This window comes from Dicentrarchus labrax, unplaced genomic scaffold (assembly GCF_905237075.1).
Source record: "Dicentrarchus labrax unplaced genomic scaffold, dlabrax2021, whole genome shotgun sequence".
NCBI lineage: Eukaryota > Metazoa > Chordata > Actinopteri > Moronidae > Dicentrarchus > Dicentrarchus labrax.
The window spans coordinates 2,040,839-2,066,003 of NW_026136706.1; the positions used below are offsets into that span (position 1 = coordinate 2,040,839).

The 25,165-nt window shown below is 42.0% G+C and overlaps 1 protein-coding gene and 1 long non-coding RNA gene across 3 annotated transcripts in view; one reads left to right on the forward strand and one right to left on the reverse strand.

The window, feature by feature from the left end:
* The window catches only part of enox1 (ecto-NOX disulfide-thiol exchanger 1), a 78,524-nt gene that overhangs the window by 25,595 nt on the left and 27,764 nt on the right, over positions 1 to 25,165 (forward strand). For both annotated transcript variants that reach the window (XM_051402872.1, XM_051402873.1), the window contains 2 exons: positions 20,274 to 20,395; positions 20,484 to 20,621. In XM_051402872.1, the coding sequence (XP_051258832.1) occupies positions 20,386 to 20,395; positions 20,484 to 20,621 (148 nt within the window). In that variant the 5' untranslated portion in view covers positions 20,274 to 20,385. The remainder of the gene's footprint in view (positions 1 to 20,273; positions 20,396 to 20,483; positions 20,622 to 25,165) is intronic.
* Positions 16,588 to 19,417, reverse strand: LOC127365172 (uncharacterized). Its single transcript, XR_007885133.1, has 2 exons — positions 18,855 to 19,417; positions 16,588 to 17,277 (listed from the first exon to the last, which is right to left on the reverse strand). It is a non-coding gene; the product is annotated as an uncharacterized LOC127365172 (long non-coding RNA).

The following is a 25,165-nucleotide window of genomic DNA, read 5'->3' on the forward strand; positions in this document are numbered from 1 at the left end:
AATTAAAATCTAATTATCTACAATCGTTACGTGGACGGCACCATGAAAATGTCACATAAATATCAGATGATACAAGGCTGCCTGTTGCCATTAGGGGGCACTACTCTACCCAACACATGGTAATAAACCTTTTTCACAGCAGCAGCCAGTTTGACATGAAATAGGGTAAACACAGGTGTTACCAATCAAGGTCCGGTTCCATTCAGCTATTGTACAATCTGCTCCACTAAGATGGAACCGAACCATAATTAGTATCCTTGCTAACACCTGTGTTTACCCTATGGGTTCATGTCCAGAATAGCTGCTGTGAAAAAGGTCTATCAGTAAAACAAATGAGCATTATGTAAATGTGTTTCTGAGGCTTTGTGAGGACCGTTCAGTCCTGGGAACCTCCGTCTCATCCTGTGGTTGGTGATTTCATGTCTAGACCAGCTGCTGCCATCCAGCTGAGGGAAAATCTGACATCTCTTCCTCCCTCCTGCCCTCCATAAAGCCGGAGGAAAAACAGATCGATGCTGGGCAGCTTTCTCATTCTGCTGCGGGCTTATTAAAATGGAAAGTCACAGGAGTTACTGTTAGTACGACCTGCACACACACAGAGAGAGAGAGAGAGAGAGAGAGAGAGAGAGGTGGAAAGTATTCACATTATTCAGGCCTACTGAAGTAAATGAGCCAACAATAATAGAAATACTTCAGTGGAAGTAAAAGACCTGCGTACGAAATCATCCTGAAGTAAAACTATAAAAGTATTCTCAGTTTCATGCAGCAATAACATCAATAATATAACATCAATATACCACAGAAAACTACAAATGTGTCGCTGATTTTAACCCAATTTCTATTAATTCTGTTAAACAGAATGTGAATGAATGTTTGTTTCTGCCGACTCTGAACCTCTCGTCAGCCGGTGGGTTGCGGAGTCTCGTATTCACAATCAATACTGTCAGAGTGGAGAGTGGATACAGACTGGCAATGGCCTTAAAGTGGTATTATTGCTATCCCTGATGTTCGTCCATGACTTCACAATCCTGGGAAAAACAAAGGCAAACGGGGCGCTGCTAGGAAGTCGTTATATGGGATTGGATCGGTGCACTGAGGCGTAATCGCAGATACCTGACACACATAGAATATAATATAATAATAATAATATCGGATACTGATACACCCCGGGGCGAAGTCAGCTAACGTTAGCTGCACAAGCTAACTACCTAATGTCTTCTAACATTACTGTTGGCGACAGTTAGCTTCTTTTAGCAACGAGTCCATCTGGAACCTCCATAAATCCACTCGGTACCGCTGTCGTCCAACTGTCCTCTGTCTGTCTCTGAGGTTCACTGCGAGGCTGCTGAGCCCCGTTCGGTTGCTAACGCTAACGGCAGCTACATTAGCAGTTAGCTGGAGGACGTCGGAGGGAAAACCAGAAACAATAATCTCTCCATAAAATCTGATCCAGTTTCATACAAACAGATAAAGTTGTGTCTGTACAGTAATCAGTGAGCTAACTAACTAATGAATCTTCACTCTGTGTCACTGACAGTTGAAGATTGATTGACGAGTGAGTATCAGGATGTTATTGGTTGAAATCAGTTCATGCTGACGTAAACACGCGTCACATTTAGTTTTCACAGGAAGACAGAATGATTGGATTTTAATATAAAAACACAAATAAACTGAGTTTGAGTTGAGTTAAATATGGGAACAATATAACGGAGGATCTTAAAGGGTTAAACTGACATTCTTCATCGCCCTGGTCTTTGCATTATAACACTCAGATATGTTTTGCGGCTCCAGACAGATTTGTATTTATTTACTGTTGATAAAGGTTGTCTGCCCTTCGGTTAATATTAACGTTATAATGTTGACAGAACGGGATTCGGGGCAGCGTTGTGTTTCCTATATAAAGGTCATTTTGTGGATTGTGGACACACTGCAGAGCGAGGAGGCTGGTGAATAATTTAGCTCAGTGTGGTTCAACCTTGAGGTGTCCTCTGTGGTCTGAACGTCCACACTGAGATTCTGCTGCTCCCTCATATAAAACTCCCTCCCCCTCCCTCCCCCTCCGCCTCACCTGCCTGTGAGAGAAAACATACATAGATGGGAGGGCTTTCAATCTGTCCTCCACCATCTTCAATAGTTTATGTGAGCGGGAGGAGACAGACCCACGGGTGTGTTCATGCAGAAGAACAACCTGTCAGGAGCTCCTTTACATGCGTCTCGCCTCTGGAAATATGTCTTTTATAGCCAAGACACCAAAACGTTTCATTTATGTTGGCGTTTACAGACACAGAAGGTTTGTCTCCGAGTCACTACGAGTCACTACGAGTCACTACGAGCCGTCGCTGAAGGGCCCTCGTCCCCGAAACAAAATAATGAGCAAAAACAGTCCAGTGATTTTGAGATTGAGACTGAAGGTGTAAAGATTTACTGATAAACATCTGGATGCATCTGGATGTACCACAAACCGGTCGATGGTCTGATTCTAAAGTTGTGAATCTGTTGACTGAAGCTTTGCTGCTAACAGCGTCTCCACTCTCGTGAAAGGTCAGAGGTCAACACCGGGGTCGCGAAGCAAGAGCGAACTGAAGGCCTGAATATATTCCCACAGTGGACAGCTGGACGCTCTGTGGAGCTGAAGATGGTTAAAAGATAACAGTTATATATTTATAGTCACATCTAAAGTTAGCTAATGTTAGCAAAACATTCAGATGTCCAGATCTAACTACAGCTAGCAAACGATTGATGTTACGCTAGCTGATCAGGTGGTGTGATTGTTTCTGTCTGTAGGAAAAACACTAGCTAACTGGTTATTTATCTAGTTCTTTACTCTCAATGGGACCATCAGTTACTAAATGAACATCATGCTGTATGGAAGAAGACTGAAACTAGAGACCGAGACCAGAAACTCATCAGGAAACTGTTTACTGAGCTTCATTCATCAACTTCTCCATAAGACTGTATGGTATCAGTGTTATTGCAACCGATGGAGCTGCCCCCTGCTGGCCGTTACATATAATGCAGCTCCGCTCATTATATACGCCGTCTCCGGACGTTAATAAGCAGAACGGGAGCTAGAGGGCGCTGTGAGCGGAGCCTTCTTACAGCCTTCAGTCTGCTGTGACTCTCAGGTGAAATAAACATCTGTGAGCACAATGAGGAACCAGTAACCGACGCTTCCAGCTCTGACACAGACATGTGTAATATTGTGCAGCATGAATATATCAGCCTGTTATTCACACACTCAGAGAGAGATGATCTATTTTTTATTTATTTTTTGATAAAACGATTTTCCTCTCCACCTCCCACCTCTTTTGATCGAGTCACAATAAAACGTCTCTGCTCATGAATCCCGTTTGACAAATTGTCTCGTCTGAATGTGACAATGGAGTCACAGGAAGCCTTATCGCCTCTCGATTCGATGCTGATCTCCCCCCCCCCCCCTCTATGTGTGTGTGTCTCCCTCTCTCACCCCCTCCCCCAAAGGCATCTCTTTAATTGCTGGTGTGAATCAGATGAGAAGAAGTTGAATAAACGCCTCTACGCAACAGCGCCTCCATTAAAAACCCGCCAGAGAGAGTGCGTGTGTGTGTGTGTGTGTGTGGACCATAAATATGTATGAGTGTGTTTGCAGCTGAATAAACTTTATTGTTGTTCAGTGTTTTCAGTCGCACAGAGAGTGAAGTGTGTTGGCGGTGATGAGGAGTAAGAGCCGCCCCGCTGTGATTTCTCTTCAGCAATAAAAGCAACAGCGTGATGAAGCAGCAATCAGTTCTTCTTCCTCTGTATCTTCGGTTTATCCAGCAGCAGCAGCAGCAGCAGAGGAGGCAGGAAGCAGTGAAATGGAGGTTGTTTTCTGGGAGTTGTATTCTTACAGAACGAGCTACCTGCCTCTCTGATCTCTGCCTCCTGCTGAGCACGTTTCCTGGTGACCCTCCACCCAGTGAGGCATCAGACTGATGAAGCTGCAGGTTTATTCAGGAAGAAACCTAAAATGTCTTTCAACTGGTTTCAGGTTTTAATGGATCCACAATGAATCTAAATACTATGGAAACCAATTTATTAATATAGTTAGATAGCATTTCAAAATATTGACGTAGCATCTCAAAATGAATGACTTTGTGATACTACTGACTTGCAGAATCTTTTTCAAGTAAAGTTTGGTTCATTCAGACCAAAGTAAAACATAAAATAATGTCTTTAATTACATTCTGATGTGCAAACTGTATTTGCTGTTTCCAGGAGAGACAGGGTGACACACTATGATATATAACAAGAGACATATAGACGTCTGTGTGCATTGATCTTTTTTTGGACTGATCAGCTGCAGAGAAACGACCAGACTGGAAGACTCAATTCACAGAGTGTGAAGTGTTGATCTGACAGATTTATTGTTCTGGTTTTAGGACCCGCTGACTTCAGTTTGACTCTTTAAACAGAACGATCCGGTCTGCAGCTCCGGACTGATCCACCATGGTGAACCAGTCTCACTCTCTTCATTAAACCTCTTTAAATGAGACGGGACCAGCAGTGAAAGCAGAGACTTTCTTTTACTTCTTGTCTTTCTATAGTTTAACTGACCTCCGCCTGAGCTTAGAAATTAGGGTTAATGTAGTTTTAACTCTCTCTCGCTGTGGAGGCCAAAACATCTGGATCTCTCATCACATTTTTTGGAAGCTTCCATCCAAACGACTGCAGAGTGAGAACGTTTCTGTGTGTGAAACAAATGTCTTTCCACTGGTTTCAGGTGAAGATTGGAGTTATTGTAAAGGCTTCGTAATAAATCTAAAAACGCCTTTTTTCAGCTGGAGTTTGGTTCATTCGATCAGTCTCTCGTCTGTTAGTCTTTACCACTGCGCCACAATATAAAAATACTAAGTAGAGCAACAGCTAGCTGATTAAAGGGCACTAACACAACCCCAGCTTAGCTTAAGCTACAGTTAGCTAGTTGGATGCCCCTGCCTCACATCATTCTTGGCTAATAGAAAGATACTCACATAGTGTTATGCAAGCGATAATGTTAGATCCCTGGGAGTCCGAATGAAGCCAGCTGACAGTATTTTGCTATTTTGCTATCTAGCAATTCGTCCGCATTTGCAAACAAGCTAACATTATCCAGCTAACAGCACAATCAGACAATATGTTCCACGAGCTTAGCATTAATGTTAGCTTTGACTTTGGACTCTGTGTTGTGGACTCTCTCTGTTTCCACCTGGAACAACCTGGAATATCTCTGTAGGAAAACACACCAGTCAGTCCAGTGTTCAGTCTTCAGTGTTCAGTCTCAGTCTCAGTGTTCAGTCTCAGTGTTCAGTCTCAGTCTCAGTGTTCAGTGTCAGTGTTCAGTCTCAGTCTCAGTCTCAGTGTTCAGTCTCAGTCTCAGTCTCAGTGTTCAGTCTCAGTGTTCAGTCTCAGTGTTCAGTCTCAGTCTCAGTGTTCAGTGTTCAGTGTCAGTGTTCAGTCTCAGTCTCAGTGTTCAGTCTCAGTCTCAGTCTCAGTGTTCAGTCTCAGTGTTCAGTCTCAGTGTTCAGTCTCAGTGTTCAGTCTCAGTCTCAGTCTCAGTGTTCAGTCTCAGTGTTCAGTGTTCAGTCTCAGTCTCAGTGTTCAGTCTCAGTGTTCAGTCTCAGTGTCAGTCTCAGTCTCAGTGTTCAGTCTCAGTCTCAGTGTCAGTGTTCAGTCTCAGTGTTCAGTGTCAGTGTTCAGTCTCAGTGTTCAGTCTCAGTGTTCAGTCTCAGTGTCAGTGTTCAGTCTCAGTCTCAGTGTCAGTGTTCAGTCTCAGTCTCAGTCTCAGTGTTCAGTCTCAGTGTCAGTGTTCAGTCTCTGCCCTGAGGCCTCGAGCTAGCAGCAGATGTTCGGTTAGATCATCGCAGACAGAATGACCTCGTCTGTGTCGGAGACCATTGAGCCTGCAGTCACTTTGTGTCTCGCTGTACGCCGTCCCGCCGTCAGCTGTGCCGCTGCGTCCTGTTGTCTGAGCTCATCAGTGTCGTCTGGATGCTATTTGTCACGGTGATTGGGTACATCGTGTTAAAGCAGGATCTGATTCAGAGCGTCTAATATGGCAGATGTCCTCAGTGCGGCGAGACCGATGTGGTTTATGGCGCCAATATTGGCTTGTTCCTCCAAATATGAGGCTTAAAGCAGCTGGTGTATGACTTTTAGGTTGTGCTCTATAAAGCTGTAATCTGTAACATTCCCACAATAAAATGTGGAACCTGTTAGCTTCAGCCTCAGTCTGTTACCATGATATCATAACCTGGGACCTGTTGCTTTGGATACGAACTGTACGTTCAGGGCTCCCCCGAGCGGCGGCCCCGGTATCGGCGGCCCCGGTAATGGCGGCCCCGGTATCGGCTCTGACTGCCGTTATCAGAGCACGGAGGAGGATCACTGATGAGTTCTGCCACTTTTAGTTTTCCCTGATTGTAATTAGAGGGGACGGGAACAGACGGAGCCGCCTCACCTCGCTGCTTCTGTCAATCAGCCCATTTAGTGTGAGGATAATACAAGGCTGTGATCACACACACACACACACACACACACACACACACACACACACACACACACACACACACACACACTCACACACACACACACACACTCACACACACACACACACACACACACACACACACACACACACACTCACACACACACACACACTCATCGTTACTTCCCCTCTTCTTTATTAATTTATTCCATCGTTGAATCGTTAGCGTGTGGTGCTCTTGGTTTCTGCTAACACCTCGACAGACATGCAGATTATTGGCCAAAAGTAAGTGGACACAGTTTACAATAAACAATATAACATCCTATAACCAACGTCTGTTCATGATCAAGTGAGGAGGAAAAAGAAATACGATTCTGAACCTGATCTCAATCCCAAATCGTCAAACCTCACCTCACCTTCAAAATATGACTCTGTAGATAAACACAGACATTAAAGGTCCAGTGTGTAACAATTAGAATATTATTAATTAACACTGGCTCTCGGTTCGGACCTTTTGTAGTTTTTGTGGCCACATTAGTTTCTTCTCCACACTTCACAGCCCATTTTCATTCCCAGGACGTCAAATACGGACGCGAGAGGTATTCAGTTGCCATTAAATCCTACACACTGGTCCAAATTTCAATTAACTGAACAGCTCTCAGATTATAATAATGCTTGGAGAAACTACGATGGCTGTGATCCAATCCAGAGTCAGTGTTTGGTTTGTCTGTTTTGGGCTACTGTAGAAACATGGCGGACCAGAGGACCCGCTGCCTCTGTAGATAAAAACGTCTCATTTTAAGGTAACAAACACACAATGATTGTTATATTCAGGTGATTAAACACTAATGGAAACATACATATAAACATAACTGACAATAGATCAGTGTCCTCAGTGTTTCACTCTGCAGCTTTAATAAATACATCCTGATCAATCTAAATCTAATATTCTCTCTTTTACCTGCTTTTGGTTTCCACCAGCTCCTCAGGGAAATATCTGTCACTTTAGCTGCTAAAAGGCTCCACTATGTTCAGATTAATCCATCATGAAAGTAATGTATATTTCTTTTACAGCTTTCACTTCAGTTTACAGTGAATCAGATTATCTTCTTCCACCTGGAGAAATAATCTCTGAGGTTATTCTGAAGTCTCGCAGCTCATTTCTCGCCATTTCTGTCGGCTCCATAAATTCACATTTACTGTGTTGTTGTAAGTGTCCTTGCTGAGGACACACACACACACACACACACACACACACACACACACACACACACACACACACAGGAGGGGGATGGAAAATGCTGCACTGTCGAGCTGAAGCTGTGATGGGTGGAGGAGTGTTTGGCCGTCACACTGAATGATTATCAGCACACACACACACACACACACACACACACACACACACACACACCTCGCTTCACTCAATAACAAACAGGAAAAGCACAGTCCGCATAGCTTTGATTTTTATCATCAGCTCTGTGAGAGAGAAACAGCGTTTGTTTGTTTGTTTGTTTGTTTGCTACTGAACTGGATCACACACACACACACACACACACACAGTAGCCTTCCCATCTGGCGGGGAAGCAAAGAGTGATTTAGGTTTATGTTGCATCTGTTACCCAGGAATCAATTTATTTTCATGCAGAGAAATCCAACCTCATTCAAAAGCCCATTGACATTTTTAATAATTAAAAATCAGGACGGTCATTTAAAGGTTTTATATAGACACAATGTTGCACTATAACATTAATATATCAAACAAAAACAATGCGACAGAAATAAATAAAATTCACTAAATCTGTCTTAGTCTGTAAACCAGACTCCATAAACAAAAACACTAATTTTACCTCACATATCATCGTATCATCGTAATTTAATTTATTCAGAGTGAACAGAAATAACACAAACTCTGGTTTGGTGGAAATAAATCCATAATTCACCGACCTAGATGTGAAAATAATGCTAATCCTTATGTTTGTCATTTTAGTTAACTGTTCACAGAATAGTTCATGTTGGTTGCTCATAAGTCAGTTACTACCATTTAATAAATATTATTAAATTATTATAACACAACTCAATTTAGTGGAAGTTACTGGATTAAATGTGTTTGGGTTCATTGTACAGTTTAGATATAGAACCTCTCGTACGGCTTTGAGCTTTACTCTTCTGTTCCTGGTGTCCTTCTATGAGAATATTCTTATTATATTATATTACATTATATTATATAGCTGTAAATAACGAGGATCAACCCTGACTCCTCTTTATTTACCACATTCAAACCTTCGTCTCGAGTGTAAATTGTCGCACTCTCATGGATTTTGATCTGTGGTCAGAGTGTGAGCGCTGCCTCCGGTGGGCTCAATGTAAATATTCATGCGTGTGTGTGTGTGTGTGTGTGTGTGTGTGTGTGTGTGTGTTTGTGAGCGATGCTAATTGGTCGGTCCTGCAGAGAGCGACAGAAGGGAAGGTGTTTAAAATGCAGAGAGCAGTCACGGCTGGAGGAATGCTAGCTACCAAACTCTCTCTCTCTCTCTCTCTCTCTGTCGCTCTCTGTGATTCCCTGGTGACTCTCTCTCGTTCTCTAACACCATCTGGTCATCCTGTGTGACTCAGCGCTGTCGCCTACTGGAGGCGCCGCCACCCACACACACACACACAAACAGAATCAGACCTGTGACATTTAAAACTCGCTGCCCTGGAGGTGTGTGTGTGTGATACTGCTGCTCCTGTGGAAGCTCACTTCCACCAATGTGTCAGTATAATGAGAAACTTATTATAAATATTGACTTAATATCACAAAGTCATTATTCTGAGAAGGTTTCTCATTATTTTAACGACAGAATCACTTTTGTCTGTCACATTGGTGGATGTGAGTCTTGATCTGCAGGATCTTTTGGGGATCGTCGCGTCCTATAATGTCTGATTTCACTGCAGCTTTTTTAAAACAATTGCGATGTTTGAGTCGAAATGTCATTCAAAAGCCCACTGACATTTTTAATAATTAAAGATAAGAAGAAACAAAATAAAACTCATTAAAAGCGTCTCTGTTGGTGTTTCCAACAATCACCAACTCTGGTTTGGTGGAAATAAATCCTTCATTCACCGACTTAGATGTGACAATATTTACTGCTAACCTGCTGACTGTGTGTAATAGTTAGCTAAAATCAATTAATCGGCCCTATCTGACAATCTGATATTAAATAAAATACTCTGGAATATGTTTGTACAGATATTTTAACATATAATATTACATATCTGGATATTCTGATTCCTGTTGCTATATATAGATTTATTTTGAACGTCATTAGGAGCCTCCTCCTCCTCCTCCTCCTCCTCCTCGTTGCCTGTTTTCATTAGTCAGACACACATGAAGCTGCTCCTGTTTCAAATGTACTTTCTTTTCTTTTCTTTCTTTATCAAGCTGGCGGCTGTATTGACCCCCCCCGGCTCTCAGGTCCTAAGTGGATTAAATGGATTTGAAACACGAGCCACAGCCACGCTAATAGCATTGCTGGAGTTTTAAGCAATCCACAGTGGATTGATTCAGAGACTAAAGAGCAGCAGTGTTGTAACGGAGACGCATTCAGCGGCTCTCACACAGACTGAGCGTTAGCCGTCTGCTCGTTGAGGGTCATCAACTGGCTTCTTACGGCTCGTGGCGACATGCTAATGCTACCTGATAGCTACGATTTTAAATCTTTGAATCTTTTTCATGTATTGCAAATTTACATCAAACATTCTGGTTTTATCTCCAAATCGCAAAAAATTGATTAACCAATCATTCGATTTATAAAATGTCAGATTTAAATGCTATATATAAGATTATTAACATTAATATATCAGCAAACAGCTATTCTCTGTATAAAGACACAGAGTCACATGGTGTCTCTCTCCCTCTGCCTGTGTTGTATCGCAGCCTCTCTGTGGTTTGTTTCCATAGCCGGTCTGCTCCGACTGAAACTGCTGTTTTTATCATCTACGTCGGTGAATTAAGGATTTATTTCCACCAAACCAGAGTTGGTGATTGTTGGAAACACTAACAGAGACGCTTTTTTTTTTTTTCCAGAAATATTTTTATTGTCAATTTTCTTAACAATTGAAGCAACAGACAAACACACACATATATAATAATAAAAAATATTTTAAAAAATAAATAAATAAAAATAATACATTTTGACACAGGCTATAACGTGTAAAAACAAAGTACACAAAAAGAGGCTTAACATAGTATCAGAGTTGAATGTCCACTTGAGTACATCAATTATGTCAAGATAGATAACAGAGACGCTTTTAATGAGTTTAAGTTTCTGTCCACTTTAATGAAGTTATGATGATCTGAAGGTAAAATGAGTGTTTCTGTCTCTGGAGTCTGGTGGAGAGTGATAGTGATATTACGGCTGTTTGTGGTTAAACTAAAGGTCTATCTCTGTAGGGATCCTTTCTATAATGCTGTCAGACACTGACAACAACAACCTGAGTCTGTCAGTGGCAGAAACAACTACTGCTGTTAGTGGAACAAACAACAACTACTGTTAGTGGAACAAACAACAACTACTGTTAGTTGAACAAACAACAACTACTGTTAGTGGAACAAACAACAACTACTGTTAGTGGAACAAACAACAACTACTGTTAGTTGAACAAACAACAACTACTGTTAGTGGAACAAACAACTACTACTGTTAGTGGACATATTTGTCCTCAAGAATTAACATGCTAAATATACACTATGATAGTAAAATACTGTAATAAAATAATAATTTCGGTTTTATTTGTCCAGATTTTCTCTGCTGAACAAACCATTTTCACAGGAACTATTTCTTCAGTAGCTGCAATAAAACGTCTTCACAGTGAGAAAATTAAATGACTGCACTGAGAGATAAAGAGAGAAATATGTGCAGAGAGATAGCGGGAGGAAACAGAAAGCTCACAAAGCGCCGGCAGCCGACCGCCACACAGTCAGACAAGAAAGAAAATGAATGTTTTGTTGCAACCTGTCCTCAGCCTCCGGTCTGTGGAGCCAGCCTCTGCATCAGCCACTAATTGCTGCTTGTCCCTCGCTGATGCAGCCTTTTCACTGCTAATTTTAGGCAGCGGCTAATTATGAGTGTTTCTGCAGGGCAGTAACCTGATGAAGTGATAATGACTGTCGGGGAAAAGGAGACAGTGAAAACAGAAAGTACAGAAAACAAACATTGGTGTCACTGAGATGCAGTTTCACCATTAACAAATAAATAATGATGATGAACGCATAGTGATCTGAAATGATAGAAAATAATGAAATGGCGGCATCTTCAGACACTAAAATAAAAGTAAATAATGGTCAGAATTAAAAAAAGACTTACTAATAAAAAACACTAAGAATGGTGCTACATCATCAAAATGATTTCCAATAGCGTCTACTTTACTGTTTTTTCAATCACTGCTAAGCTACAATAAATATTGTTACTACTAAAGACTTCCTGCAGATGTTTCACATTAAAAGCATTATGGCCTTTGAGCCTGGCTTTAGGCTTTTATTGTGAAACAGCTTTTCTTGAGTGTTGAGGGATCAGAAATTTGCTACACTTGAAAATCTCCTCAATCCTTCGAGCCAAACATTTCCTTGTGATTCTTTTCTGTCAGTGGTGCTCCACTGGAGGTATCCCCCTAGCACCATGGTCCATGGTCAAATTAGCAATGATCAGTCCTTCCTGGAAGTGTTGCAATCACAATAATTAACTAACACAAATTCAACCAATCCCAGTGAATTCTTTTGCAATGTTGTACAATTTTGCCCACCTCTTTTTATCTGCAAATTTGACCAATCATAGCAGTCCAAAGAACGTTGAGCCATCAGTCACCAAACTGTGTGTGAAATAGTGTTATTTCTGGACAGGTGGGGCTCTGCAGTTTAAATTCAATTAGTTAAATTACTTATATAACAAATATGCAACGTCTGGTTAGACTTTGAAAATAAAGCTTGCGGTTGCAGGTTTAACCACAAAAACTACTTGGTTAGGATTAGGAAAAGATCCAACGTTATGTTATGTAACTTTGGGCCTCACACAGGGCACCATATTTGGGCCATCCACCCCACCTGCTCCATGTGCTTTCTCATTCTTTATACTACGTCACCTGACTGACAGTAGAAGGAAAACTACAGCGTTATATTTTTGGGCAGCAGGCCACTGCCCAAGCTGCAGTATCTGATTTGGGAGTGAGACTGAATTGTTTTAGCATAAATTTCCCTCAAACACAACATCAGCTTTTTCCTTCCAGCAGAGAGTCGCTGAAACCAGCTGTGCTCTTTGATAAACCTCTGAAAACCTGCCAAGATGTTTTCTGTTTCAGCAGTTTATACGCTGATGGCTATTTGAATGTTAAATGCAAAATGCTACCCTTCTCTCAGTGATCATTACGGGGTCGGAGCTGGCCCGTTTCTCTGGACAATGATTTGATTGGAGCAGATTGGATTTGCCGCCGCGGCTGCAGCCCATCGCTCTCTGTGGTTAATGGTGCCTTTCTAAAGGCTTTATTAGAAGTAATTTGCTGCAGCGAGCGCTGACTGATATCTGGGCCATGACCCTGTCTCTCAGCTGAAGGGTAAAGAGGGAGTCCCAGTCACACTAGAAATGGCAGGCCCTGCACTCTGTCCATACATTAGAGTCTTTACGCTCAGTGCTGAATACATTGAAGAGTGCTGATTGTGGACGAACAGGAAGAGTGAAATGACAGTGGGTCAGAAATGTCTCTGGATGTGACTGCTGTGGACTTTTGATTGATCAAGTATTTCAGCATTATTAAGTAAGTAACTATTAAGTAACTTTCATTAAACCGTTGTTGATAGTGACCCCAGTGGTTGTTAACTGACGTTTTCCTTTTGGTTTTCCATTTTTAATTTAAAACAAAAAAGAAAAACAGAAAATTACCTGTTTTCTTTTTCTTTTTAAAATAAAAACAAAAAACAACACATACTGTTTTTTTCTTCACACAAAACAGCTTGTTTCTCAATTTTGGTTTGGTATCTGTTGGTTGTGAAGTACACTGACTGTTCACTCACTGCTGATGAAAAGTAAAAATGTCCCATGAGTCATACAAACTAAAACTAAATTGCAGATCTTCAGACTGTGTTGAACTGGTGGAGACACTCTCAACTCAAGACAGCACACGGACTGTAATATACACGGCTAGCATTAGCATCACTTCATGTAGCTTAAACATTAGTTGTGTAACTTTTGTGTATCCATGATGTTTCAGTGATTTTTGGAATTAATTTTTTACTTTTATGTGATTTACATCAGTGAGGGAACTTTATCAATGGAGGTTTCAGATTTCAGGATTTGGATTTGGCTTCACTCGGACTCATTTTCACCTCTTTGTCCTCATTATTATTCATTTGCTAATTAGAAGTCGGTGACACTGAACATTAACATACAAATGACACCAGAGGCGAGGCCAGTTGGTTCAGTTCACTCCGCATTAGCGTGTGACGTCTTTGTCCTTTTTGGCAGGTCAGTCCGGGAACATCACAACCTTCCGCAATTCACTGTTTCATTATGAACTGCCTGGGCATGAAGGCTTCCAGTAAAAGTAGTCCGGAGTGGGCGGTTTGGGTGGTTTAGAGACCTGATCAGGGACTGACGCAGGTAGCAGCAGTCTGTAGGCAGGAGCAGATAATGGAGGGTAAATAAACTGTTATAAAGTTGGATGATGGAGCACAGATTATCAGCATCTTCAGTGTTTCCATAGATACGGAGCGTGCCTCGTGAGGATGCTGCTATATACAGTATGTCATGCATATTCATTATGAATTATAAAATGGCCTGCACACAGAACGTGTGAAGTATTCAGCACAGCACAGTGTGGCTGATACAATATTTACAGCTTAAAAGTGATGTGTGGCGGTGCAGATGAGCTCAGTATGGAGACGTCTGCATAGTGGTTCCAGTACTTTCATCCAAATATATTTATAATCTTTACAAATATCTCAGTTTCTGGAGAGATTGGGATGAAATTTGATCGCCTGATGTTTTATTTAACATCTTCATGATCTCAAAAACATAAACTTGACCTCCCGTTTTAACGTTTTAAAGCTTAAATATTAAATCTGACGTCATACGGAGTTCATGAAAGTGTAGTTTCACATCTGTGCCACTCACATAGAAGCAGCGATAACATAATGACGTTAACTTATGTAACATACTCACATCGGGTATGTAACTTATGACTAAACCGTTTTTGTGCCTAAACCTAACCCAACTGCAACCACACAAGCTTTATTTTGAAAGTCTAAGTGGATGTTGCAGATGTATTAATGCTGACCGGAAGTTGTGGACATTGTGTATTTATTGTTGCTAATCTGTGTGTCTATAGATGACATTAGCGTTGGTACCTACAGCGCCATATTTTAAAGCAAATGGCAGTTACTACTGCTTTTGTTTTTTAAGCTATGCTAACGGTTTGAGCTACTGGACACCTGAATTTCCCGAAGGGGGATTAATAAAGTATCTATGTAGTTGATGAACTGGGAGGGAGAACGTGTTGTTCATTGATCAATTTTAGTCCTTTTCTGAAAGATCTTTCACAATTTGATAGCACATCATTGGAACTGAATCCAGATAGCAGCAAGTAAAACATTTAATTCACCACATATGAGATCAAATGTGAATCAGAAGCTTTTTATGTGAGTAAAAATCTCTATTCTCTTATATGTTTCTGTGTTTTAACCTATCAGCAACCTGATTCCTTGTGTTTCTATGAGCGCTGAAAGGCTCATTTCTGTTGCACGACAGCCGCCTTCATGAACTATATTCTTGTGCGAGCGTTGCATGTCGCTCTGTGAACCGTGAGCACAGAAATACGGCGTCTGCTCGGCCGTACGGGTGAAGCGAAGCAGGATGACGCGACTCCCTAGACAGGGACGCTTCATCTGCTCCCTGCTGTCATCAGAGCCGGTATACGGACTCATTAAAGAGGAAGTGAAATAAAACCAATTCTGAAATCTCCGGCATGCAGAGATCAGCAGCAATGTCAGCTCTGTGAAGTGAAGGAGATATCTGTAATCATTTATCAGAGGTCTGTTGAGAGGGGGGGACTCCCTGGAAACGGGGTGTCTTTGAAGAATAAATGTTTACAGACTTCCATCGGGGACTGCTGCCATCCTCCATCAACATTTTTAATGCGGATGGAATTCGTGGAACGTCCCAAAAACACATTTAAAAGAAGCTGGAACGCCGCGTGGCTGAAACGAGCATGAAGTTATTATTCTTCTTTATGGGCTTTTAAAGAAGGGACATCCTGAGAACCATTTGAGATTGATCAGGAACACGTGTCTCTTTTATCCTCCGCTGCTCATAAAGCCCCTAAACACTCGGCACCCGGACTGCTGCAATTTGCACTGAAATTGTTGCAACTCAGTCGAATCTAAACACACAAACATTATACTCATATTTTAAGACTTTTATCTTTAATCACTTCCCGAGGAGGTCATTATCTCTGAGGCCGTAAAGGATAAATTCCCATAAATCCACTTAGAAAGCAGGAATAAAGACGTTTTTTATATCTGCAGAACTTGCCTTAGAATTAGCAGGTTTTTAAGTTTTCTTCGGTACCAAAGTAATTCGGGGATAGTTATCTGTACGTTAAAGAGTTCACTGCAAACAGGAAGTCCTAGCAGCTAATCCGGCTACTTTTATTGGTGACAATTTGGCAAAATGAAAACAAACCAACTCTGAACCAGCACTAGCACCAGAACCTGTTAGCTTTAGCCTCAGTCCGTCCATTTTTACAGTGCAGTGTGGGAAGAGCAGTGATTGTTAAGGTGGAACTGCTTTATTCAGTGTGTTTAGTGGTTTTAATCAGCGGGTCTGTTTGTGTTGGAGAGGAGGAGACCTCTGTGGATCATTGGGCTCCCGGTAGAAACCTCCTGAACGGTAAACAACAACTCCCATGATCCTGCGCTGCGTCACCACGTCACCAAATTTCCTCTTTTGTTATTGTTTTGATGTGAGAGAGCCCCTAATGGCAGAATTGATTCCTTTTTGTGCAGCACTTTGTTAACAAAGGTTAAATAAAGTTAACTATAAATATATGCAGAATAACAGATGAAAGCTTGACACTGATGAACTCCCTCCGTTTACTGGAGGCACTAACACGACTTACAGGAACTGGAATCATCAGAAGAATCTGATTGGACAGTATTGGTAGTATTTGGTATTTTTCAGCATCCAGCTCTCCACTGTGTGTGTCCATGAATGCGTCTTCACGTGTCCAACTCAGCATTTCTCAGCAGGCCTATGCAAATATGAGCCTGTGTGTGTGTGTGTGTGTGTGTGTGTGTGTGTGTGTGGAATGATTCAGAGATGTCAAGTGAGCTCATGAATAATAAACAGGACACGCATTCGGCTGTGAATATTTCATGGTGCATGAAAGTGAGCAGAAACACTCGGTGGAGTTTGGCATCGTCCAGTCGGCTGTCAGAAAGGAGGACCAGGAAGGAAAGATGGACGACTGAGGACAGCGAGATCAGGTCCTGTGTTGTGGGTGTGGGGCATTGTGGGAGTTTTAGATCATCATTTTTATCAAAAACTGGGACAGAGAAACAGAGATTTTTAAGGTGGAACTGCTGTATTCAGTGATTTTACTGGTTTTAACTGACACGTTGACTCGTTAGCAACCGCCTTCTTTAAGACACTAAAAGCTTCAAAAAACATTTAAATAATCAGAAATTTCCTCCAGAGAAGAAGAAGAGGAGGAGGAGGAAGGTCCAGTCGATCTGAAGGAAGAACAGCAGTGTGGCCTGTCGACAGCTTCTGCAGAGAGAGAGAGAGAGAGAGAGAGAACAGATCACAGATGAGAAAGTCTTTAAGTGTGTGACGGGACATTACATCCCCAAACACACACACACACACACACACACACACACATTCATGGAAAGTTGAGCATAAAAACATGAAGACGGCAGCTGAGCGGACAGAGACAGTTACTGCAGACGGTACACAGCTTGGAGGTGTTTGTGTCTGTTTAGATTCCCAGTAACTGTCGGCTGTGGGCCATTAAACACACCACTCTTACCTGGATAAAGACTGTGTGAGCGATGGCAGCGGCTCCGCCAGCGTCCTGTCGTACTTACAGTACTTTACGACTGTTCATATCAGATAATCATTATTTAACCGCTCATACGAACCATTAAAAATGGACGTAGTCTTTAGTCTGAGGAGCCGTAATCCTGTGACGGCACCTGTGACCACGCCCTTAATTAGGCGTAACTTTAATTCTTAATATGATTTAAACAGGTGAGTTGTATATAAAGTCACCCTCGTACAGTCGTCCAGAGGCTGTAAACATATTTATTTCTGCTGTACAGTCTTATGGAGACTGACACCATGTTCACCATCTCGGTTTAACGTGTTAGCATGCTAATCTTTTGCTAACAGCTTGTCTGTACTCACGTGAGGAAAGAAAAAAATCACAACCCATGTTGGATGTGAGGAAGTCGTTCTAGGGCTCTCTTCAAACCCACCAGACTCTTTTATGGGAGCTGTTGCTCTACCGCTGCCTCCATCAGTTAGTAGGTTGGTGTTGTTGTGTGACTTTGGTGTTTTAACAGATGAAGGCGGCTGTAGACCAACAACTTCTGTGTTCTGTGAGGTAAAATTACTGTTTTTTTCAATGGAGTCTGGTGGGTTGAAAAGCGCGTAGCTCTTAAAGGTAAAGTGGTGAAAATACTCTAAATGTAGTGTACAGTCAAACTAGGCGACGTAGAGCTGCTCCACAGAAGAACTCGCTAATGTTTTTCAGTTTCTTGTATTTTCCCTCGTGAACAATAACTGTTTGTCCTTAATAAAAGCTCCTTGTGGTTTCTCGATCTCAGCGACCGTAAACGACGGAAAACAGGCATTTTAGAGTTTGTCGCAGTGCTTCCAATGTATAAAATCACTTCCTGCCCTCCGTCTGCAACCCGCGCCACAGGAAGTAAACACAAAGTGCAGCTGAGGCTGATGGGAATGTCATTAGTTCTGCAGGTTTTTGCTCATAAACCAAAGTATTGCACCCATTTCATCACAATCCATGCAGCAGTTGTTGAGATATTTCAGTCTGTGGGACAATAACAGAGCCGCTAAGCTAACGTGGCTAAACGTTCAAGATAAATCTTTCTTAAAATAAACTGCAGTGTGAAGCCTCAGCTTGTCATAAGCCTTCATCCACAATCCCCCTCCGTATCGTCGGGACCTAATTCTGCCTGCAGGATGTGTGTGCGCTGTTCGTCTGAGCATCTGAACACAGAGGACGTTTGATCCGGTTCTTCTTCAGGAAGGTCTGACCTGGAGGTTATATACATATAACAGTCTTCCATATTCGTGTATTATAAAGACGTTTCTGTACAAACCTTGGGCGGCGTTGACGCGGTGCCAGAGATACAGTCTGCTGTGAGCCCTGCAGCCACAGCAAACATGTTTACCAACTGCAACTTTTGTCCAATCATCACATTTATAATTAAGATCCATCGTCCCCCGCTGAAGGAAAACACACATTTTGGGGGTTCAAGCGGAAGCTGAACTACATGCCGTTGTGTGTTAATGAAAAATCCCCGATATGATTGCGTCTCAATTAAAGCAGGATGTGTTGTGGGAGCTCAGCTGGTGTCAGATGTGAGTAATGGTGATTACTGCAGAGCGCAGTGGGCTGACGGGGAGGGCGTGACGCGTCCTGCATACCAAACAATCCCACTTCAAAGACTGTGGGAAAGATCCAGGCTACAGATAAAGGTTCTACGTAGGAACGCTTTCTGGTTCTGTGAGAGGTTTTTAAAGTCAGACTGCAGTTTAAACACTTTCTGTGTGAGGAGATAAGGTCTAAAATAACTCAGCAGGTATTGTGTATGCTTTAGTTTTAGTTCTTTTAGAGGACACATTTGCTGATGTCTCATCTTTGATCCTCTTGTGGCACTCCTAAGCCCCGCCCCTTTTGCCCTGTGCTCCAATCAAAGTTGAGCAACTTCCTCCTTTCCTGTACTTAGATATGCTACGTGCTAAGCTAATCTATGCAGAAAAGACAACCACATTTTGAAGATGGTTAAAAGATATAAGTGACCTAAAGTCACATCCTAAGTTAGCTAATGTTAGCAACACGCTAGCTAAGTACCTGATGATTGCTGTATATTAGTTTGTTAGTTAGCTATCGTTTTGCTGAGCTGTCCGATGTAACTCAACTGCTATTGGAGCACAGAGCAAAAAGGGGCGGGGCTTAGGATGGGTCAGTTCATCCAGAGGGGACCATGAATGTCTGAACTAAATATCAAATGAATCCACTGAAGAGTTGTTGAGATGGTTCAGTCTGGATTCTAAAAGTTTTGTGTGTAAATTTGGATAAAAACCAGCTGATTTATTCGCTGCAGTCTCGGATCAATACAACGATCGCAGACCGGACCCCCGCCTGACCTCCGCTGCAGTAATGATGGACTGGATTCTGGCCTGTCAGGCAGAAATGAGGGGAATTGGGCCCTCTGATGTTTTCCATGTGGAGAGCTGGTAAATGAGCCGGATGCCAACCGTCTAACAGCACACACACAGTGACAGTGTGTGTGTGCAGCGATTAGAAACTGCTGCTGAAAGTTGAATCAACGTGTGTGTTTTAAGCAGCTTTCTCTGCTGGAAACGGAGCCTTGGATCGTAACTTCGCCTCTTAATTACCTCAAGATTTCTCAGGTTTTGCGTCAGCTCTGGGCTCGATGATTCATCGCAGCTCTCAGGGATTTATTTCTGGATTTCACCATCATTTTAACTTCCTCTTCTTTATCCTGCCGCAGGTGGATCTGACTGGATGAACCCGTCTGTTCGCCCGTCCGTCCGTCCCTGCAGCAGCCAGAGGAAGGATCTGATGAGAGGTCTGCAGAGAGAGGAGAGAAGAGACGACCTGCTATGGCCAGCGGTACAAAGTTATCCTCCAGAAACATGTTGGTGTCCGTGTCCTCTGTCATGTTTCCTGCGCTGTCTCTGATGTCTGTGTGTCCCTGCAGCAGCTGACGGTGTAGGCAGTCTGGGAGCTGAGCAGAACCACCTGAGCCTCCCTGTCACTGATCATGGAGCCTGGGCCACGGCCATGAACAACCTGGGCATCATGCCAGTGGGCATCAGTGGGCAGCAGCTGGTTTCAGGTACGTGTGTTTATGTCATTTTAACCCTTTAAGATCTCATCCTCAGTTATATTGTTTCTCTGTATAACAATTTATGCTGAAAACATAAAAGAAAACTCAGTTTATTATATTATATTTTATATGTTACCAACAGTTATATTAGCTACCAATAGCAAGTTAGCTTGTGCTGCTAACATTAGTTGTTGTTGATTGATTAAGTCGAAACATGGACATTTTAGTGTAGAGTATTTGAATTTTACATAAAAATGCATTGCGACTGACAGTGGCCTGCTACGTAGCTGTTAGCCTGATAGAGTTAGCCTCTCTGAGCTGCTAGCTTAGCTAACGTTACAACACAGGAAGCACGCAGAGACTTTTACATACGCTGTGAATGTGCTTCTAGTGACCGTAACAGAGACTCACCCACCTGCACAGGTAGACTCACCTCCCCTAGAGACGTTAGTCTGTAAAACGTTATCTGAGCATCGTTCCTCTGCAGGAACAGACAGAAACAGAGGCGAGGATGAGGACGACAGGAGAGGAAGCAGTGTCCTGATCTCACATCAGTGTCTGTTATCTGACACTGAGATCATCTGTTTCTGGCTCTGAGTGTCTGCTGCTCTCACTCAGAGACAGAGGACGAGCAAAATTAAAATTCACCAGAGTTCATGCATATTTATGGAGCTAGCAATAAGTGAAGATTTCAGTCATTCGCAGTTACACTTTAGGCTCTTTAGTTTCAAACAGACACTTTTAGGTTTTGACCTAATAGATTCTTTCCTGGAAACACTTAGAGCTTTTTATGCAGTCACATCTATAAGTGTGTTTGGCTCTAATGAAAAATGATGGAAACTGATTGTCTACAGTGTCTAGAGTAGAAAAGCTTTTAAATCAGCTTTTAGACAACAGGACAGAAATATGTAGATCACTGAAAGAGAGGATATTACCACCACTACTACTAAAATAAAATGAAAATACAGAATATCATATCATGGCTATAATAGTAGGCCCAGTATTAGTGATGAGACTATCAGCAGTAACAGTTGTTATTGGCAGTTTTATTGTATTATTATTATTGTAGTATAAATAGATTACTATAAATAGTATGTGTTGCAGCAGCAGTAGGACTAGCAGCTGTAGTAGTGACAGTGTTTGTAGTGACAGAAGTAATATCTCTGGACTAAACCAGCTAACTGTACAGATTCAGTATTTATTCTGTATTTTCTGTTACTACATGAAGCTGTGAGTTAAAGGCCTGAGTGCTTCTTCCAGAGATTTTCCCAGACGTATCAAACTGTGACACTTTGCTAAAAAGGGGCAGGGCTGGAAGAGAAACTGGAGCATCTGGATGCAATAAATACCTCTGTTTTGTTCTCATTTCTTGATATCTAAACCATATAACCCGGCGCTGGCCCGTGCAGCCTAATGTAAACGAGAAGTCCCTGAGTGAACTGAAATCCTAGAGCTTTATCTGTCCCTCGGCAGTGTGTACAGTCCTGTATGGCTGTACTCCAAACACACCGGCCTCAGAAACTACACTAAGCTCCGCGTGTATCCACTCAATTTCATTTTCGGTTTCACGTTGGAATCTATTTATGAAATTGTTTTTGTGAGACGCTGGGATTTGTCTGAGCTTCGTGGTTGTGCGTCTTTCCACCATATAAAAGGCCCGGGGGGTTTGTCATTGTATAAGTGCTGCATTGTGGGGGTTTTATTAAATGAGATTTGTTGAGTTTTTTTGTGTTAAGCCCAGAATAATTGAATGCATGGATTTAACTGAGAGAAGCTGAAATGAGGAGAGAGGAGCTGTTGTAAGGAGGGACAGACAGCAACTTAGCAACCTAATTCCTCTGGACCGGAGTGGAAATATTAAAATGATGACATGATATTATTGCAGTGATGATGTGATGCTGATTAGACTCCACCTCTGGCAGCGACTGCAGCTCTCCTCCCCTCTTTAAAGCACATGTGGGAACATTTAGATGATGAAAAGCTGGAAAAGAAAGAGGACAAGTGAATCTGATATGTGTGTTAAAGGGTCAGTTTACTGAAAATCACAAAAACACATGTTTCCACTTTCCTTGAGGAGCCAGTTTGCACTTTTTTAAACCCTTGATAGAAAGAAGTTAAATATATACGATATTCACTGCCTCTACATGTCTGGAGCACCAGCTACTGCCCACCAGACTCCATTGACAAAATCAGTCCTTTTACATTGCAGATAATTGTAAAAAAAAACAACAAAAACACTTTAAACTGGACAGAAACAACATCAAACTCAGCAAAACCACCTTTGTTAGTCTTTCCAACACAGATTCTGGTATAGTCGAAATAAACCCTTAATTCTCTGAGTTAGATGTGAAATATTCATTAATCGGGCTGTAATGACGGCAGCATTAGCTTATCCCTTTTTCCTTTAATTTAAAACTTTAAAGTTTACATATGTCCAATTTACTTGCCACTAGATGTCGCTCTAGACCACCAGCATCTCAGACCAAAACAACTGGCATTGCAGCCAACCAGACTCCACTGACAAAACCACTCATTTTAAATAGAAAAAAAAATTAATAATAATAGTAATACAATACAACTAGCTTAAAGTTGTACTTTTGTAAATGCACTCATCTCTGCTATCACTCTCCACCAGACTCCATAGACAAAAATGGTAATTTAACCTTGCAGAGCATCGTAACATCGTAACTTCATTCAAAGTGGACAGAACCAGAATAAAACTCATTAAAAGCGTCTCTGTTAGTGTTTCCAACAATCACCAACTCTGGTTTGGTGGAAATAAATCCTTAATTCACCGACGTAGATGATAACAACAGCAGTTTCAGTCGGAGCAGACCGGCTATGGAAACAAACCACAGAGAGGCTGCGATACAACACAGGCAGAGGGAGAGAGACACCATGTGACTCTGTATCTTTATATAGAGAATAGCTGTTAGCTGATTTATTATTTATGATCTCATATATATTATAACTCATACGAGTTGAACGTGAGGCGATTCCAGGGTTGGGTTTAGGATTAGCTGTCTGGGTGCGTCGTTACTGATGAGATCTCACCTTGAGAATAATTACAGCCAGATGTGATGCAGCTCGCCTCTTGGTGGTTCTGGTGGAAAAACAGTCATAAAATAATCACGATTAAAGGCATAAATACAGAGCCTCTCTCTCCCTTTCTTGGCTCTGGGTATCATTTTTCTCCCTGTGTGTTTTTTCTCTCCTCTGTATTTCTTCCTCTGTTTGTCTTTTTGGCTGCGGCAGCGCAGCTCGGAGCCAGAGAAATGAACCTGGCTCGAATCGTTTTGGCTCTGGGAGAAAAAGCTGCGAGCACAAGCAGCCTTATGTGATTATGATGAATGTGTGGCACCAAGATGTGTGATTTACCTGTCGAGGTTATCGCAGACAGCGCTTTAATGAGTTTTGCTAAGACCTGAAGAGTCCCTGAATGCACCGCGGCTGCACATGCTCAGATTTATATCTGTTTTCCTTTTTAAAAGCCTAAAGATCTCTAATGATGAATGTGTAGGAAGTGTTTCACAGCTCTTTAGCTTACAGCGCACTAATGCTGGTAGAAAATGAGATTATGTTTGGAATTATTGGGATTGTGCCGTCCAAAGAATGCCTGCTTAAAAGCCCTTTATATTAAAAAAAAAATGTGTTTATTTATAAGGATTCTACAGTAGGGAGCTTTGTGTGCTGATGTTTGAAGACAAAACTCCCATCATGGAGTCTCAGTGACAGCAGGGACTGGGGAGGGACGATACTGATAGAGATCAGATCATATGGAGGTGGATTTCTTTTAAGTACCTTACGTAAATTATTTTGAATTTTATTAATCTACTTAAGTTACATTAGGTACATAAATCCTCATCCTAAAGCTAACCAAACTGCAACCGTGATACAATGTTAATTAAGCGAGCTGATGCTAACTAGACCCTGTGTGTCCAGAGGAATACATACAGTGGGTTATTACTTATAGTATTTGATGAGTTGGGAGTGAGAACAGATTGACCACCCGACTGAATCCACAGATCTCCCTGTTTCCATTGGAACTTCTGTGTTTTTTAAAGGAATGAATGCTTTAAGAAACACATATGAAATTCTGGTCACCTCCAGAGTTTGATATCTTAAAGCCTTGTCAGTAGAGGTCTGTAACGATATCATCCCTCAGCGGTGGAAAAACACAAAGCAAGGACGAAGTGAGGGCACGCTGCCAGGCACGAATACAATCTACAAGATAAAAATATATCCCCGTTGGTCCTCAGGTTCTCTTCTCTTTGTCCCAAGCAAACGGGGAATGTAAAACACTTCCTGTGTGCTGATGATTGTTTCAGGTGTTTGGACCGGCAGGAGTAAAAAGCTTTCACAGTGAATCAATGCTGCGCTCCATCAATCCTCCACACCCAGCTGCAAGAGAAACATTTCTTTCTGTTGGATTACTATAAGGGACATTTGTCCTTTCTGTGTGTGACAGCTCCCCTCGCCTGTAATTTGAATCACTTTATTGTCGTGGCTGTTGTGGCTGTGTGGGCTTTTCTGCTGACGTTTTCTTCCTCCTG